Source organism: Marmota flaviventris, chromosome 11, assembly GCF_047511675.1.
Source record: "Marmota flaviventris isolate mMarFla1 chromosome 11, mMarFla1.hap1, whole genome shotgun sequence".
NCBI classification, from domain to species: domain Eukaryota; kingdom Metazoa; phylum Chordata; class Mammalia; order Rodentia; family Sciuridae; genus Marmota; species Marmota flaviventris.
Window position 1 is genome coordinate 112,352,783 of NC_092508.1, and position 17,392 is coordinate 112,370,174.

Here is a 17,392-nt window from a genome sequence, read left to right on the forward strand (position 1 = left end):
AGGTTGATTCCCAAGTATTTTATTTTTTTTGAAGATATTGTGAATGGAGTGGTTGTCCTCATTTCCATTTCAGAGGATTTGTCACTGATATACAGGAATGCCTTTGATTTATGCGTGTTGATTTTATATCCTGCCACTTTGCTGAATTCATTTATTAGCTCTAATAGTTTCTTTGTAGATCCTTTTGGGTCTGCTAGGTATAGAATCATATCATCTGCAAATAGTGATAATTTAAGTTCTTCTTTTCCTATTTTTATGCCTTTAATTTCTTTCGTCTGTCTAATTGCTCTGGCCAGTGTTTCGAGAACTATGTTGAACAGAAGTGGAGAGAGAGGGCATCCCTGTCTTGTTCCAGATTTTAGATGGATTTACAGGGAAATGGATGGCATTAGAGCAGATTATGCTAAGTGAAGCTAGCCAATCCCTAAAAAACAAATGCCAAATGTCTTCTTTGATATAAGGAGAGTAACTAAGATCAGAGTAGGGAGGAAGAGCAGGAGAAGAAGATTAACATTTAACAAGGATGAGAGGTGGGAGGGAAAGGGAGAGAGAAGGGAAATTGCATGGTAATGGAAGGAGACCCTCAGGGTTATACAGTGGAGGGGGTAGAGAGAGAGGAGGGGAGGGGAGGGGAGAGGTGGGGAGGGGGGAGGGTGGAGGATGGGAAAGGCAGCGGAGCACAACAGACACTAGTATGGCAATATGTAAATCAATGGATGTGTAACTGATGTGATTCTGCATTCTGTGTATGGGGTGAAGGTGGGAGTTCATAACCCACTTGAATCAAAGTGTGGAATATGATATGTCAAGAAATTTGTAATGTTTTGAACAACCCACAATAAAAAATTAAAAATAAAAAAAAATTAAAAATAAAAAAAAAGAAAATTGAGGGGGGATAGTTTTTACAGATAACAGCTTAGTCATATTTATCAATATTTAAAATGTATAATGTTTGACCTGGCAGTTATACCTCTAAGAAGATAAATTAATAAGTATACTATCATCAACATACCATTAATCACAAGAAAGAAAAACAAGTAACAATCTAAATGGTTATCAAAGGAGTAGATACATAAAGTATGAGGCCTCTAAATGATGGACAGCCAGAGCTAGGGTTGTAGCTCAGTGGTAGGGCATTTTCCTGCCATGTGTGAAGCACAGGGTTTAATTCTCAGCACCATATATGTAAATGAAGATCCATTGACAACTAAAAAAAAAATTAAAAAAAAAAAAAACTAGGCAGCCAGTAAAATGATCACAGATGATTATGCACATCAGTTTCAACTCACAAATAGAGATATATAAAACACATTAAAAATGACCACATAGCTTCATATATAGAGAGAGACTGATTTTTATTTAAAGTCCTATGTATACTTTCATATACATCAATAAGTTTCCAAAAGTGTGTTAATGGTGGCCATTTCTTTGTGTAGGAAATGAGGACTTACTTTTGTTATTATGTTGTTTTATATGGGTAGAAATTTTTCTAATTATTATAATAAAAAATCACAACAAACTTTTAAGATAAAGAAGTGCCTCTATATCACCAAAATTACTTCAAATACTTTCAACTTCCTATTTAAAAGAAAAGAATTCATGGAATGTTGCAAGTAGATGTAATATAGGATCTCTTTCTCAAAACCACACTTTAAAATGACAAGGTAATAGAAATTAAAATATTAGAGTCAAAGAGATAGAGAAAGGCAAACATCATTATTCAAACAGCCCATATTCCTGGCATTCACCTTACCACCCACAGGTTCTATGAACTCAAACACTCCTAATAATATATCCCTTTTACACCTTAATGAACCAGACTAAACAAATAATAATTAAAGAATTTTTAAAATGTAAAATCATAAAATACTTACCACAGTAAAAATATTTAATTATTTTCCTGCCTTACATTCTTTCTTATCACCTTCATTAGGAACCTGAAAATAGAAAAGTAAAGATTATTTTCTATCAAACACATGCCAGCATCAAAGGCAGTTAGAGAAAGCCTCCTGGAGAATGTGAACATCTGAGATCAATCAGAACAAAACAGAAGTTAACAGAACAGGACAATTGGGAAGTAAAGTTGGGCACTATTACAAATCTAACCTATGTAAATGATTGCATTCAGTGCATATGTCTGGGCACCATGGCACACTCATCTCGTGCACCTGGACCCTGCCTCTCCCACTTGCCTGTGACCAAGGGCAAGTCATGTCAGCCCCCCTCTTTGAGTCTGTTCCTTATATGTATAATAATAATGCCCATAAGGAAGATTTCTAAGGAATATGAGGGATAATCCACATCAGAGGCTCTAAAATAGTTATTAGAACAAACTTTCAATGTTTTAACATTATAGCCTCTCACGTAATTAAAAAATCTGCCACTCACCACATCCACCCTATTATTTATTGTATTTCTTATAACTCTTATTGAAAAGAGGCATAGTCTTTGTATTCTACAAAGACTAATGTGTAATGGGTGAGAGGAGCTACCCAGACATGTAAGGTGAAAGTCCAAAGTGAATTCTTCATTTGTTTGTTCAACAAACATCTCAATGTGAACATTGTCAGGTATTTTGCTGGGTTCTGGTATTCTCTCCTATAGACAACAGTTTCTCTCAAGGAGTGTCCTATCTACCAAGGCTCACACCACAACACAGAAAAGCTGCTTGAAGTGACAGACACTGGTTTTTACTGGGCTGGGGGTATAACATATCTTAAGTGGCAGAATTAGGTGTGGAAGATTCTGGGTGGAAAGGATGGCATCATAGGACACATGGGGCCTTTGGGGAATGCTGAGTAGCACTGTTTTCAGGGTGCACACAAGAGAGCAATAAACAGGAGGGCCTTGAAGACAAGACTGTTTGTTTCCTTTCTGAAAAGCAAGAAGGAAAAACTAGTTAGTTTTAGAAGTTATTAAAACTTTTATAAAACCAATAATGTGATATTGGTACATGAAGAAAAAGACTAATAGCATACAAACCCAGAGACACTTCAGGACATGCAAAAGTTAAAAATACAATAAGAGTGTTCAAATAAGGGCTCTAAAACCAACAGATGAAAATAACAGGCACACACAAAAAGATAAAGTTGAACCTACACATCATTCTGAACACCAGAATAAATCCTAGTTTGAACATTTAAATATAAAAATGATGCCAAAAAAGTACTAAAAGAAACCATGGGCAAATGCTAAAAATCTTGAAAGAGTTTCAGTGACTTAATATCCAGATACCATAATAAGTAATATAAACTGTGAAATTCAAAGAAAAAAAATGTAAGACTTCTGTATATTAAAATATGTGAAGGTAAATGAAATAAGTAAAAATCTGGGGAAAACTACAATTTATATCACACAAGACTAATCTCTCCAATTTATAAATTTCTAGAAATTGAGAAGGGAAAAAAGGAATCCAAAACAAAAATGTACAAAACACATGAACAGAGAATTCACTGAAAAAGAAATACAACTAGTTTTTAATGCTCAGCCTCATTAATAATGATAGCAATGCACATTAAAACTACTCTATATTGATAATTCTCATCTATCAAACTGTTAACAAATTCAAGGGTTGTAAACATAGTACATTGGAAAGGTGCCAGAAAAATAGGAACTCTCTCATACACTGCAATCTGCCCTCTTGTATCTGTGGTATCCAGACTGGATTTGACAATCATAGGTGAAAATATATATATATTTTTTAATTGTCATACTGAACACATACCAACTTTTTTCCTTGTCAATAGTCCCTAAACAATAACAACTATTTACAAGGCATTTACATTTTATTAGGTATTCTATGAAATCTAGAGATAATTTAAAAGTATGTGGAGGATGTGCATAAGTTACATGCAAATACTAAGCCTTTTTATAAAAGAGACTCAAGCATCCTTGAATTTCAGTATCCACAAACAACCAATCCTCCATGGATAACAGGAGAAACTGTACTTGTGGGAGTTCAAAATGGTGCAATACTTAAGAAAGGAAATATTTAACAAAATTATAAATGCAATGCCCACTGGTGCAGTGATCCCACTTCTAGGAATGTATCCCACAGATGTACCTGCACATGTATAAAATGATATGTATACAAGCTGTTTCACCACAGTATGGTCTGTGATAAACATAGAGATGACCCAAATACCCACCAAGGGGGCTGGTGAAATAAACAAGGTACTTATTAGATGCTGTTTAAACAAAGCTGTTGATAAAAAGTGTTTTCTATAAACAAATATTATATTCTTTCTAAATAAATACTAATAGAAAAAGATCTCAGGAGCATATAAAGAAAAAGCCATGGAACAGAATTAGTTACATAGTATGCTACATTTTATATAAAAATAATATAGTATACTGGCATTTCTCCTACTATAAAAGGAAACAATTGACATCTATGAAAAATAAATTAAAAGAGGTTATCTAAGAAACAGGAGTGAAGGGGGGGGAGAGCTGTTGGAAATCAGATTTTCCCAAGCATGCCTGTGTCATTTTAACTTTTGGACCATAAAAATATGTTATCTATATTAAAAGAATTTTTAAACATTAAAAAGAATACTTACAGAAAGAAGAGAAAGAGACACCTATAAATAAGACTTAAAACCAAGCTTTAAAGAGATTTTTAGTTCTGAAATTAGATGCTGAAAAGCAATCTTGGTATGGTCATCGCAAAAAACAAAACAAAACAAAAAAAATGCTTTTTCCCCCCTTCAATCAAGTTAAAGGATATGATAATCTGTTTTTAAAAAGCTATTTGAAGGAGTAAGAACTTAGGAAAGAGGAGAGAAATGTACAATGAGGGCACTCTAGTATAATGGTTCTTCATGTATCATTCCTGTAGCAGTAGCATCAGCATCATGTGATAACTTGTTAAAATTAAAATTCTCAGGCTCACACCCAGTCAAGTGAATCAGAAACTTTGTACTAGTCCAGCAATGCTGGTAATACCCTCAAGCATGAGAGTCACATATGTTGTCTGGTGCTTCCCACAGGTTCACAACAGCACCAGTCTGCATTTCAAACAAGCTCCAGGACCTAGGACCACACATGGATAAGACGAAGTCCTTATAGGGAAAAAGGTATGTAACCTTCATATGGTTGAGTTTCCTATGAAATGTGTCCTCAGTATCAAATGAAAAAAGTCCTTTTACAGGCTTCCTAGCCAATATATATCATGGAGCTACTTTCCCACATAAACTATGTATACAGAGAATAAATGTTTTCAAATACATTCTTATAAAAACAATAACAACTATGAATCATCAAAATTCAACTTAAGGATGTCTTAAAAAAAGTATAAGTGGACCTACAAGCTTTCAGAAATAGGAGAAAGAAACAAAAATAATCCATATTTCATAAATTCTGCTTGTGTTTTCTGAACAACTTAACCTCAAATGCATTAACTGCCCACCATGTGCTCTCCATGAAAAAGCACCAAGAAGTTTGTTTCCCTCAAACACTTTTCAAAAAAAAAAGGTACTCATGTTTATGAACGCTGGTCTTCCATTTGTTTTACATGAGGAGAAAGATCTCTATAGGAATCTTCTAAATAAAGAATTCTAGTTTAGACAGAAGTATTTAGAAGTCAAATGTAGTGGCACATGCCTATAATCCCAGCATCTCTGGAGGCTGAGACAAGAGGATCTCAAATTCAAAGCCAGCCTCAGCAACAGTGAGGCACTAAGTAACTCAGTGAGACCCTATCTCTAAATAAAATATAAAATAGGGCTGGGGATGTGGCTCTATGCCCCTGAGTTCAATCCCTGGTACTCACCACCCACCCCCCCCCCCCCAAAAAAAAAAAAAAAAAGAAGGATAAAGAAATGTGTATCTTCATTTTTCAAGTCACTGTTGAATAGCTTTTGGTGCTAAAAATTAACCAATAAATTGACATTTTTTATATATTTCCTATTTCATTGCCTCTGAGATGCCATCACCTTTAAGACACTAGAACATTCCTATTCTATGTACCACTCAGAAGAAAAACTGCCATGTGGTTACAACATGCCAATTTTAAGATTCCATCAATCTCAGATGTGCATCTTAAAAACCAATGAAATGCCTTAATTATAAACCACAGAATTGTAGGGTAAATTATTTGTTTTCCTCCTAGCTAACTCATATGTCTCTCACATGTAAAACACCATAAAGTCATGTGTGTTTTGACCATTGAAAACACATCCACTATGCTTAGAAACTGAAACATTCTCAAAATCATTGTAATTTGTTATTTATTTAGTTTACTTAGTAACATGTGTATATGAAAAGAAAGGAATGATTTTTAACAGTATTTTTAACAGTACTGACGTCTTTTACTCTGGAACATTTTACTTCCTCAAAATAATAAAAATAAATTATTTTCAACTTGGCTGACTTCTAATGTTAAACAGATTCAATATATCTCTACAATTGAAAATATATCCTCTTCCAAGAAGTCTTTACTTAAATATTTTTTTTCATAGCAAGTTTCAATAGTAATAAGCAAAAAACACCTTACAAGATTTTTAAAAATAAAAATATATATCCTTTTTAGACTTAATCAAGTTGAAGACATTTTTGTTACACTTTAGCTAGTTTAAGCTAAACTTTATTGTAATTTTTCTCTATCATAACTAGCAGTGTTTCAAATGAAAAGATAATTTGTAGTGAGTCATACCATGAAGACTGGTATATGTACATTTATCTACATTTCCCAAATTTGCTAATATGAACACCAGTAAGTAGAAATGGTTATTTTAAAAGTGATTACAGCTGGGCATGTTGCTGCTTGCTTGTAATCCCAAAAATCTGGGAGGCTGAAGCAGAAGGATCCCAAGTTTGAGACTGCTACAAGAGTTTCAGAAGATCCCATTTCAAGAAGGGGGAAAAGGGCTGGAATTCAGTGGTAGATTGCCTATGGGTTCAATCCAATCCCTATAAGTAACCCAGCCCCTAAGTGATGACACAAATGTATATTCTACTCAACTCAGACCTGCTATTCTACACACTGCTGTCACTTCCCAACTCTTTTCTCACATCAAACTGATAAAATGATTCTAGTGTTAGTTGTCAACATTTCTAATGTGAATTCCCATCAAACACAGACAAAATTTTATGACAGGAAATAACCTTGCCTCCCAAGATTCTAGAATAATTGACAAAAGTGTCACTACCCAAGACCATGTCTTTGTTATATGTCAGACACTTCAGAAAAAATGATAATTTTCCCAAAAAAAAGTTATCAAAGAGTTTGGGGGACACCCTGGGGCATCTAGTGTTTGGGGGCCAGGATCTAGTTTTCACACAATGCTTCGGTGGGATGGATCTGTATCATCAAGATTCATCCTGGTCACAAGAATTTTGATCTTAAAAATGGTTTAATCAAGCCCACTTTAAATAAGCATTTCTTTAAGACACAATATTTAAAAGTTTTTTATAGGAAACCCCACAGCTTGCCTCAAATTATGTAAGACAAACTAATAAGGGATGCTTCAGGAGAATAAGGAAATTGAAAATTAGTGCTCATTTCTTCACACTACACATTAACTCAACATAAATTTAAAATTATAACAAGTATACATAGACTAGTATATATGCTAACAGTATGAGATGGCACATAGATCTCACCCTAATGAATCAAAAAATTTCAATCTTGTTAATATTTTACTCTTATTACTAGTAACTGAAGGAATTCATTACTGTTCCTTCAAGTAGCAGTACCTCAAAGCACAAGACACAAAGGATGTGTTGCAACATGGTGGGAAATGGGATCCATGCAAGGGCCATAGTATGACCTGTGGATACACTGAGGCAGCCTGTAACTGACCTTGGCATGTCATCCCTACTTCAATCTAGCCTCTGCTTTTTATTAGCTTAAATAAGATTATCCCAATGCTAAGTGTTTTCTCCCTAGTTTCCATCTTCATCTCCCTCTTTGATTTTCTTGTTTGAACTAGATCCTAATACAACTCAAACTTCTTCATTAGCAGCAGTTGCAAACACTTGAATGCATGCTGTCTTCCACTACAGCTGAAAGTTCTGGTTAGAAGTGAGACAGCACTGCATATCATACATTGTTCTCCCTTTATTTCTCTTCTACATGTCAGTGAAAGTATCATACCCACTTTCACTTATGTGTATAGGCAGGTTCTGTTATTTATGAACCTCGCTGCCCAGTAACAAAGTAGGCTCCTTAAACGTTCAACACCAAGGAGAGGAGCCTTGATTTTGTGGTTGACAACAACCTGTAGCAGACTAGAATCACTTGCTTCAACGGGAATCAAAGTTTCCTTTGCCTGAGGCAAGCCTTGGGCTCCAGTATTCCACTTTCATTGGGCTACTGACCCCACCCCTAGCACACAAAGGTCACTCTAATCCCACCTCTGCTCTCTCACACACAGGGCAAAACGATAGTTTAGGGGTGGAAGACCTTCTGGGAATCAGACAAAAGGCGTGGAAAATACTGCCCCAACAAACTCACATACCATGCTGCATCCAATTTCAGAGTGGGTCCCAGACACACCCTCTGAAGCCCCACCAGGACCCCAGGGATCCAGCTGCCAGCACTGCTGGGAGTAAAGCCAGATGCAAGGAAGGGGCACAGGCCTGAACAGGGTGTTGGAAGCCCCATCCCACCACGTCCCAGCAGTGCAACTTTGGGCAGGGAGCTGCCCCTCTCTGTGCAGCCAGAGCATGGAAGTGCACAAGTGCCTGGCACACAGCAAAGTGGAGCTGCCATGGCCAGCAGTGCCAACCCCGCCACCCTGGGAGACTGAGGCGGGGTTGCACCAATCGCGAGGTCTGACTGGGCAGGGGGACTGGCCCCTGGCCTAGCCACCCCACCCCGCACAGATGGTGTAGACCGGGCGGTGCCACTGCAGCCGCGGGGCATGGGGAACTGCCTCCAAAGACGCTGGCCACCCGCATGCCCATCCCGCTCCCCTAGCCAGGGGCCTTGGTCTCTGCCACGCTCACCCTCCTCAGCCCCCAAGGGCCTCCACACCACGCACAGCCCGCCACTCACCTCTCATGCTGCCTCCTCCGCAGCCACTACCGCCAACGCGGTGAGATCTCGCGAGACTTTGGTCCTCCCCTCACTATTCCGCCCTCACTGCCTAGCGAACCGGACCTGGAAATAACTTGGTCCCTCCCCTTTACACTGCCAAGGGCGCCTGATGGTCAGGACTAGCTGTTCTTCCTACCTTCTATCCATAGCCCCGCCCCTGAATCCACTCCGCCCACCCCGTGACCCCAAAGGATTAAAACCCAGGTGCTAGGCAGCTCCTTGGTCTCACATGGCCACCAGGTGTTTGTGCGCATTTGCCTGCCCAGGCCTTGGACCTGGGAGCCTCAGCCCCAGCTTGGACCACAGTAAAAGTATTAAATATAGTAATCATAGAAGCTGAGATCTTTAAGGACACCCCTTGGGCCCTCACAAATGCCCTAAGAGGGTATTACTGTCCTCCCTATTTCAAAGTGGAAAAATTGGAGTGGCAAGATTATGCAATGGGCTCCAATTACAAAGCTAGGAAGTGGCAAGAGACAACATTGGAATCTGGGCTCCTCTGATGTCCATACCAGTGCCCTCCATGACAACCACCAGGCTCTGTCCCTGCTTGCACCACGGGCACTGCCTCTTAGCCCCAGTCTCTACTCCCAACCGCATCCCTGGCCCCAATGTTCACCAAGGTGAAAAGAGACACACCTAGGAGGTCATCTGCTACAATACCCCTGGTCTCCATAAAATTGTTATCAATAAAATGTTTCAGCTTCATTGCATGAATTTCCTAAGGCCTCCCTGTGACATTTCTTGGGCAGGACCCAGAAAACGATGAGAGTGGATTGAATTCTGTAGTCTCCTTGGGTAATATTTTGCTGATACAAAGTACCATGGAATGGCATAGAGGACATAGAATATACATGATGTTAGGGAGAAGACACATGGCACTTCTTCCCAGTGGAAATCATAATAATTGTTTCTAAAGAAGAGGAGCTAACATTTATTGAAGGTATATATTCTTCCAGTCCTGGAGATGAAGAAACAAGCACACGTGTTCATAGTTAGTCAGAATTTGAACCTGACTCTGAGTTTGATCCTGTTCCACAAGACAGCATAGTCTACTTCTTTTGGGTCAGGTTCTGTAAAATCATGAGCCTTTAAGGTTCAATTTACCCCTTTGTTGGAGTCTTCCTGGGCTACAGCAGCTTACATGACAGTTATGTCTGTTAGAAAATGCAGGTCCACTCACCCTCCAAGATAGTTCACTCTCCAGGAAATAATTCTGCTATATGAGCCAGAGCATATGAGTCCCCTTCTACATATCAACCCAAACCAATCCACCAGCTGAAAGAGTGGTTAAGGAGGTGAAATCACATCAAAGGGGCAGCTACAAGGTTCCTAGCACAGCTTCAAGTGCTGTCCACTCACTAACTCATTTAGTCTGATAATTCTGGATCCGTTAGTATAAGCAGCACTGGGCTGACGGCAGCAGGAGTTGAAGCAAGGGAAGGCTCCTGGCACCTGGCACTCCAGGGAAGCAAGGGAGAAGCTGTCATTAGTTCATGTGGTCAAGCCTGCATGTGGTTTGGGGCATTTTCCTTTGAAGCTTAGCCTCAAGTTCTTTTCTCCAGCCCTACCAATGATTCATTGGGATGCCTAACATCCTCTAGTGCACTGCCCTTTCTACTTAAAGCAGCTAATATTTCTACCCCAGAACACTGGCCAAAGCCCATTAGAGCCCAGGGTATTTTGGGGAAGCTTGCTAGAGACAATGGTAAGAGAAAATTTATCTGCTTTAAGAAAGAACCCCGGGCAGATGAGGTGGCACATGCCTGTATTCCCAGCTACTTGGAAGGCTGGGCTAGGAGGATGACAAGTTTAAAGTTAGCCTATGAAACTTAGTGAAACCATATCTCAATATAAATGCTTTTCAAAAGGGCTGGAGGTGTAGCTTAGTGGTAGAGTGCACATACAAGATCCTGGTTCAATCCCCATACTGCAAAATGAAGAGAGAGAGAGAGAGAGAGAGAGAGAGAGAGAGAGAGAGAGAGAGAGAGAGAGATTGACTGCAGGAAGCCTGTACATCCCCTTTCCTTAGCTAACTAAGGTGGTTAAACCAACTCTACTTGGCTTCTCTGTTTCTTAAAGCTCAAATATTCACACTGTGTCATGGGATAAACATTCATCCTCCCCGCCACATGGAGCCACCCCAATTCCTGTGCAACCTCCTAAAGTAGCCCTCTCCACATCAGTCCTACTGAGATAAGTGCTGTCTGGTTCTAAGCACTTGATTTGAGAAAGAACCTCCTTTCTTGGCCTCTCACATCCTTTGATTATCTATTTGATGGGTATAAATGGTCTTTATTTGCCCAGCTCACACATCAGGTAAGTGGCAGAGTTGAAGATCTGGACACCATTCAGATTCCAGGCTTTTAACCACCAAGTTTAAAGCCATATGCCATCTAGCCTCATTAAATTAAGAAAAAAAAAAAAAAAGGAAAACCAAAATATAGTGCCCTGAGCCAAACCAAAAAAAAAAAAAAATCTCAAATTCCACTCCATATATTCTATTTGGCCTTGAACACACCTCATCAGTATTGCTGTGAAATAAAGTTGATGTTGCCAATTTTGTAGAGTCTGGTAGTCATTTTCACTGCTCACCAATGACTTCTGGTTCTCCACCTTCTGGGCACATGCAGGATTGCACTTCCAGGTCACGTGACTAGTCCTGACCAAAGAATGTGCATGGAAGAAATTTGTGCCATTTCTGGGTGGGTCATTTAATGCTAGTGAGAGATGATCCTGAGATATGTCTCTCTGATAGGACAAACAATAATGCCCATGATGGTGTTTTCTCCATTGAGCAGAGCCCTCAACCAAACTATCATGGTGGCATAATGTGAGCAAAACACAGTCCTTTTTGATTTTAAGCCATTGAAATTTGGGGGTTAATAGCTATCATAGCATGTTGTAGTCTATCCTTATCGATTCAGCTGGCCTCCTATATCCATAGTTCAACCAGTTGAGGATCAAAAACTTTCTTTAAAAAAACTACTTTGAGGGCTGGGGCTATAGCTCAGTGGCAGAGTGCTTGCCTAGCATGTGTGAGACAAAGGGTTTGACCCTTACACTGCATAAAAATAAAGAAATAAAATAAAGGCATGCTGTTCATTGACAACTACAAAAATAAAAATATATTTTTAAAAACTGCATCTATGGGATGGGGTGGTGGCTCAGTGGTAGAGCACTTGCCAAACATATGTGAGGCACTGGGTTTGTTCCTCAGTCCCACATTTAAAAAATAGATAAAAAACAAATAAAATGAAGGTATTGAGTCCATATGTAACTAAAAATATTTTAACAACTGCATTTACACTGAACATGTATAGACATTTCTTCTTGTCATTATTTCCTAAACAATACAGAATAACAATTATTTTCATAGAATTTACATTGTACTATGTTTCTACATAATTTAGAGGTGATTCAAAATGTACCCAAAATATTTATAGGTTATAAAAATATTATGCCACTTTGTATAAAGTGTTGAACATCCATGGATTTGGGAATCCAGGAGAGGTCATGAAACAAGTCTCTCAAGGATACCAAGGGAAAATTTACGTATAGTATGATTATTTACTCATTGATTCAAACATTTATCTGCCCAGCTGGTCAAGAACAAAAGCTCAAGTAATAGTCCTGAAGATCCTAGTTTAATATATCTGGGCTGGGGAACAGACCTGTGCAGCTATCTTGTTCTCCCAAGCGATTCTAATGGACTCCACAGTCTTTCTTTCATAATAGACTTGTCACTAAGTAGACACAAATCCAAAATTTTAGATCCTATGTGGATTAGTTCATGATCAGTATTACTGCCACTAACTAATTGTTCCAGTACTTACTCTGTGTACTAGACACTAGGCACTAGTGTAGTAGGCACTCTGCTGAGGGCCACTTACTAGGAACCTAGCCTGCATCTATTTCCTTCTTTCTTACTAGAAGAAAAACTCACTTTTATTTAGGGTGGCACCAAAGAACACATATTCCTCCAAAACTGGCACTTAAAGTTTGTCACTACCATCCAAACACACGTGTGAGTGGGACTCAGAAATGTTATTTCACCTCAGGAGTCAGTGAGGTGGGGGTTAATGTTATTCTCATTTTACAGCCAAACACACTGAGGTTTAGAGAATTTAAATGAAATGTCAAAAGTCATACAGGTTCCTGCTGGTGAAGGTCAAATGTGAATCCAATCAATCTGTTCTTTTGGTCTATTCTTGTTTGAATAGATAGCACATATTTGCACAATTCCACTTAGTCCTCTCAAGAACCTTGATGGGCAGGGTAACAGGTAAAATTTTCTGATACCTGCCACCAAATGTTCTCTGATCATCTGGAGTCTTCCCTTGGGTCACCTCTCTGCCAGCTCCAAAGGCTAGCCCCTCTCTAGTCCAGTGGAGCCTGGAGTGTGAAAGAAGGTGAGACAGGTGGAGAAGTGGTCAGTTTTTAGATGTCCATCTAGGCAGAACTCCTAGCAAAAGATTGAAGATAGAGGGCATGGAAAAGTCCAAAACAGAAGATTTGGCATTATTACCTATATGAAATTTTAGTAGGGACAATAGCAAAATAAAATCAACATACAAATGGTTAGGCAGAAGGAGGGTTTGGAGTTTGCATCCAGAAGATTCTAGAAAGTTCCATGTGTCTGAAGAAGGATAAAAAAAGAACTGATTGTGGTAGTGAGATTAATGGAATTTCTGTGGGAGGGGTGAAGTGGCACTGAGACTCAGAGCTACAAGGTGACCAGAGATGACCAAGGGGAAATGGGCAGGGCAACAAGTTTTCTAGCAGAAAATCATCACCAGATAAGTAGGGCTGGTCAACTGGAAGGTGCCTGGAGTGGACTGAGTGTACCACCACTGTTTAGGAGTCTAGCAGTTTTAGGCCTTGCCCTCTGTCACTGGCCTTCTGAGCCAGTGACAGAGGGCAAGGAGGTCACTGTCCCAGAGGCTGGTGAGGGCTTACAGAGCAGTAGTTTGAGGTCTTGGATTCCCTTCCCCAGCCCCACACCACCTTGGTGAAACAGAGAGGAAGGAATTCTTAAACAATGAAGTCTTTTGGTGAACAACCTCTCAAACCAAGGGAACATGGGTCATGGAGAAGCCATTTGCAGGCAAGTTCTAGTTGCTCACAACAGAGCATTGAGTCTGGGAGGAATACTGAGGGAGTCACAGACCTCCAGAAGAAGTTTAGCTCCATAAACCCAAGCTGCAGGGAGAGTGTGCTTTTGGAGGGTCCTGCTATGGCAGGTACTGCCTTCCTCCAGGTCTCCCAGACAAACAAAGTGGAAGGCACCATGGAAATACACACTGTCTCTGGGCCTCAGCATCTTTACTTTTCCAATGAGAACAAAGGTCACCTCCCCATGTTAACAGGATGATGAGGGGCAGAGCCATGAAACAGGTTGGCAAAGGTCACAGTCTAGACAGGGAACCTCCATGCTCATCTTCCCTTCCATACTGCTGGCATTCCATGGACACTTCCTATGGACAGTCATGCCTGGAGACAGCTGGGACCAGAGTGGGGACTCAGTGACTGGAATGTGTTTTACAAGCCTCATTTTAATGCTCAAATTGTTTCATGTCACCAGGAGGTGCTTATGGATACTTAGTTGATTGATTGAATGAATGAATGATTAAGTCAGAGTCTATGGGAGCCATGGAAATCAATGATTTCAAGCAAGGCTCTAATATGCTTTTGGTGGGATTGCCTAAGTATCAAAGGCAGTCATTTTTCAGTCTCATTTTGAATGTCACCTTCTGCAGGAGGACTCCCCTGATACCCTCATCAGGTTTAAGTGCCCACTCTGTGCTCTTCTCTACCCATCACCATATACTAGAAGGTTCATTGTGTTTTTCACTTGATCTTGAGTTCTTAGAGACAAGGTTACATCTCATGTAATCTTCTTGCATCCCTAGCACAGGGTCTGGACAAAGGAAACAACAAAAACCATTTTTGAATGTTTTCAGGTACCAGGCACTGTGCAATATGCTTGACTACCTGAATATCAGGTTCCAGGGTAAAATTATCAGGCCATTGTGCAGGTAAGAACACTGAGGTTCAGATGAGGTAAGAAGCCTGGTGTTTCTTCCTGCTTTCTTCATCCTTGTCTACCAAACAGCCTGGCCTAATTCTTGAGGTTTTAGAACAGTATGAAAATCCCAGTGATGAGGCAGTCTGTCTATCTGGCTGAGTGGGTGGATAGAAAGAGGGAACAATAAAGAGACAGCACATGTTAGCAGCTGGGAACCCTGCCACATGTCAGATACAATGCATTCTGTCACAAAACTACAGTACTGAGACCACCCCAGGAGCAGTGCCTCACGGATGGCCACTGAATGGGGAATGTTTACTTTGGGCACTACAGGAAACATCTTCTAGTTTATTCAGAACAAATGGGTACATGGATGTGCTGTTAGGTGCATGACATTTCTGGCAGGAAGACCAGGGAAAACAAAACCAAGAAAATGTCTTGAAACTCCAGCAACATACAAGAAAATGTGCAGAGGTGAGCTGATTTGGAATAGAGACAGTAACACAACAATATCAACAATGACAACCAAGAGAGAACAAAAGTTCAACACCCCATGTGGCACATCCAGCTTCAAAACTAAAACAAAATAAGGCCACAAATCTTTCTTTTTGAGGGAGCTCCAGAAGTCTCGCAAGGGCATCTGTTTTTTTGTAGACCTTTCCTGCCCACACTCCCTGCTACAAGTAAATCTGACACTCTCTATGGCAAGGAGGCCTCAAGAGCTTGGAAATTTACTGAAGCAAATATCTTTGCAAAAACAATCTGTCCCATAAACAAAACTGGTGGAACACATCCCGCCCCATACAATGGAGCAAATCTTCTGGGCACACATTTCTCATCCAGGGTTTTAGCTTGGATGCTGCTTCCTTCTAGGTGGAGGCAAAAGCCACTTAACCTGTGTGTCCAAGATCTTCAATGCTCAGCAGATTCTCTACTCATCTCTATGTATCTGAAGTAGTCAAGTTCCTACAACAGAAAGGATTGTAGCAGCCAGGGAATGGAGGAGAAGGCAAATGGAGAGCTGTTGAATGAATTGGGGTTTCAGTTTTGTAAGAGGAAAAATTTCTAGAGATCTGTTCCACAACAATGTGAATATAGTTAACACTATGAACTGGTCACTTTAAAGATGGCTATGTTGGGAAATTTTATGTGGTTTTTTAACCACAATTAGAAATAATGGAAATATTTATTTATCTTTCAGATTTGCAAAAATTAAATGCCTGGCAACAGAGTGAGTTGGATATATTGAAGAGAAATGGAAACATCTATACCCTGTGAAGATAGCAGTGAAATCAATGTGACTATTCTAAGGGACAATTGACAATTAGATACACAGAGTGTAAAATCAGCAATTTCTCTTCTCATTATTTATCCTAGGGCAGGTACAAAGAATTTTTATTGTCATAAGAGCAAAAGTTGGAGACAATCTAAATGACCATTGATAGGGGAAAAATAAAGAAAATTGGCATATACTCACAAAATAATGAAGGAATCAGACTATACCAATGCAGATCTCAAAAACATAATATTGAGTAAAAAGAAGTGGGTTATACAATAACACAGAAAGCATGCCATTCAAAAGAGTACAAAATGCTAATAAGCATTTTCTGTGTATAGAAATAAAAATGAGGCAATGGACAAAATAGTTAATCAGAAGATAAAACTTATGAATTTCTAGTGTACCAGTCTTGAGATGCTCCCAGTGATCTATGATACTTATGCCTCTGTGGAGATCCTTCTACAATGAATAGGGCTCAACTGTATCCTATCATTCCACAGAATCCTAATAGGATTCTATAAAAGTGGTTTCCAAGGCTAAATGTAAGAAATGCTACTTCCTCCTTGATCTCTGGTTTTCCCTATTGCTCATTATGAAGGAAGTCAGCCACCACACTGTGAAGATATTCAGGCAGGTTGTGCAGATGCCTGGAAGATAAAATACTGAGTGCTCCTGCCAACTGACATCACCACCTTGAGCCTCCTTAGAGGTGCATGCACAAGTATCAGTCAAGCCTTCAGATGACTGCAACCCATAGCAGAATGAATCAGAAACACCCATCTAAGTCACTATTGAGTTTCTGAACCTAGAAACTGTGGTATAGCAAAGGTGCATTTTTAGGACTTAGAGTTTGAGGGTGATTTGTTATACAGCAATAGGAAACCAATACATACATGGTTGCCTTCTAAGGTCCTGTGCCTGTGGGCTGCTTTCTATTTGTACTGGTAAGTGTCAAAAAGATGTTAAAGGCACATTAGTATCAAGCTCAATATTTCCTTCTTCAAGTGTCCAGAAGAATGGACTGTTCTCTGAGTCCTATTTCTGT

General features: G+C 39.5%; 1 protein-coding gene across 1 annotated transcript in view; it reads right to left on the reverse strand.

Annotated features, from left to right (window-relative positions):
* Positions 1-8,866, reverse strand: part of LOC139707673 (zinc finger protein 493-like) — an 81,327-nt gene extending 72,461 nt beyond the window's left edge. Inside the window, exon 1 of the mRNA XM_071619315.1 lies at positions 8,460-8,866. Coding sequence (XP_071475416.1) covers positions 8,460-8,866 — 407 coding nt within the window. The remainder of the gene's footprint in view (positions 1-8,459) is intronic.
* Positions 8,867-17,392: the final 8,526 nt, after the last annotated feature.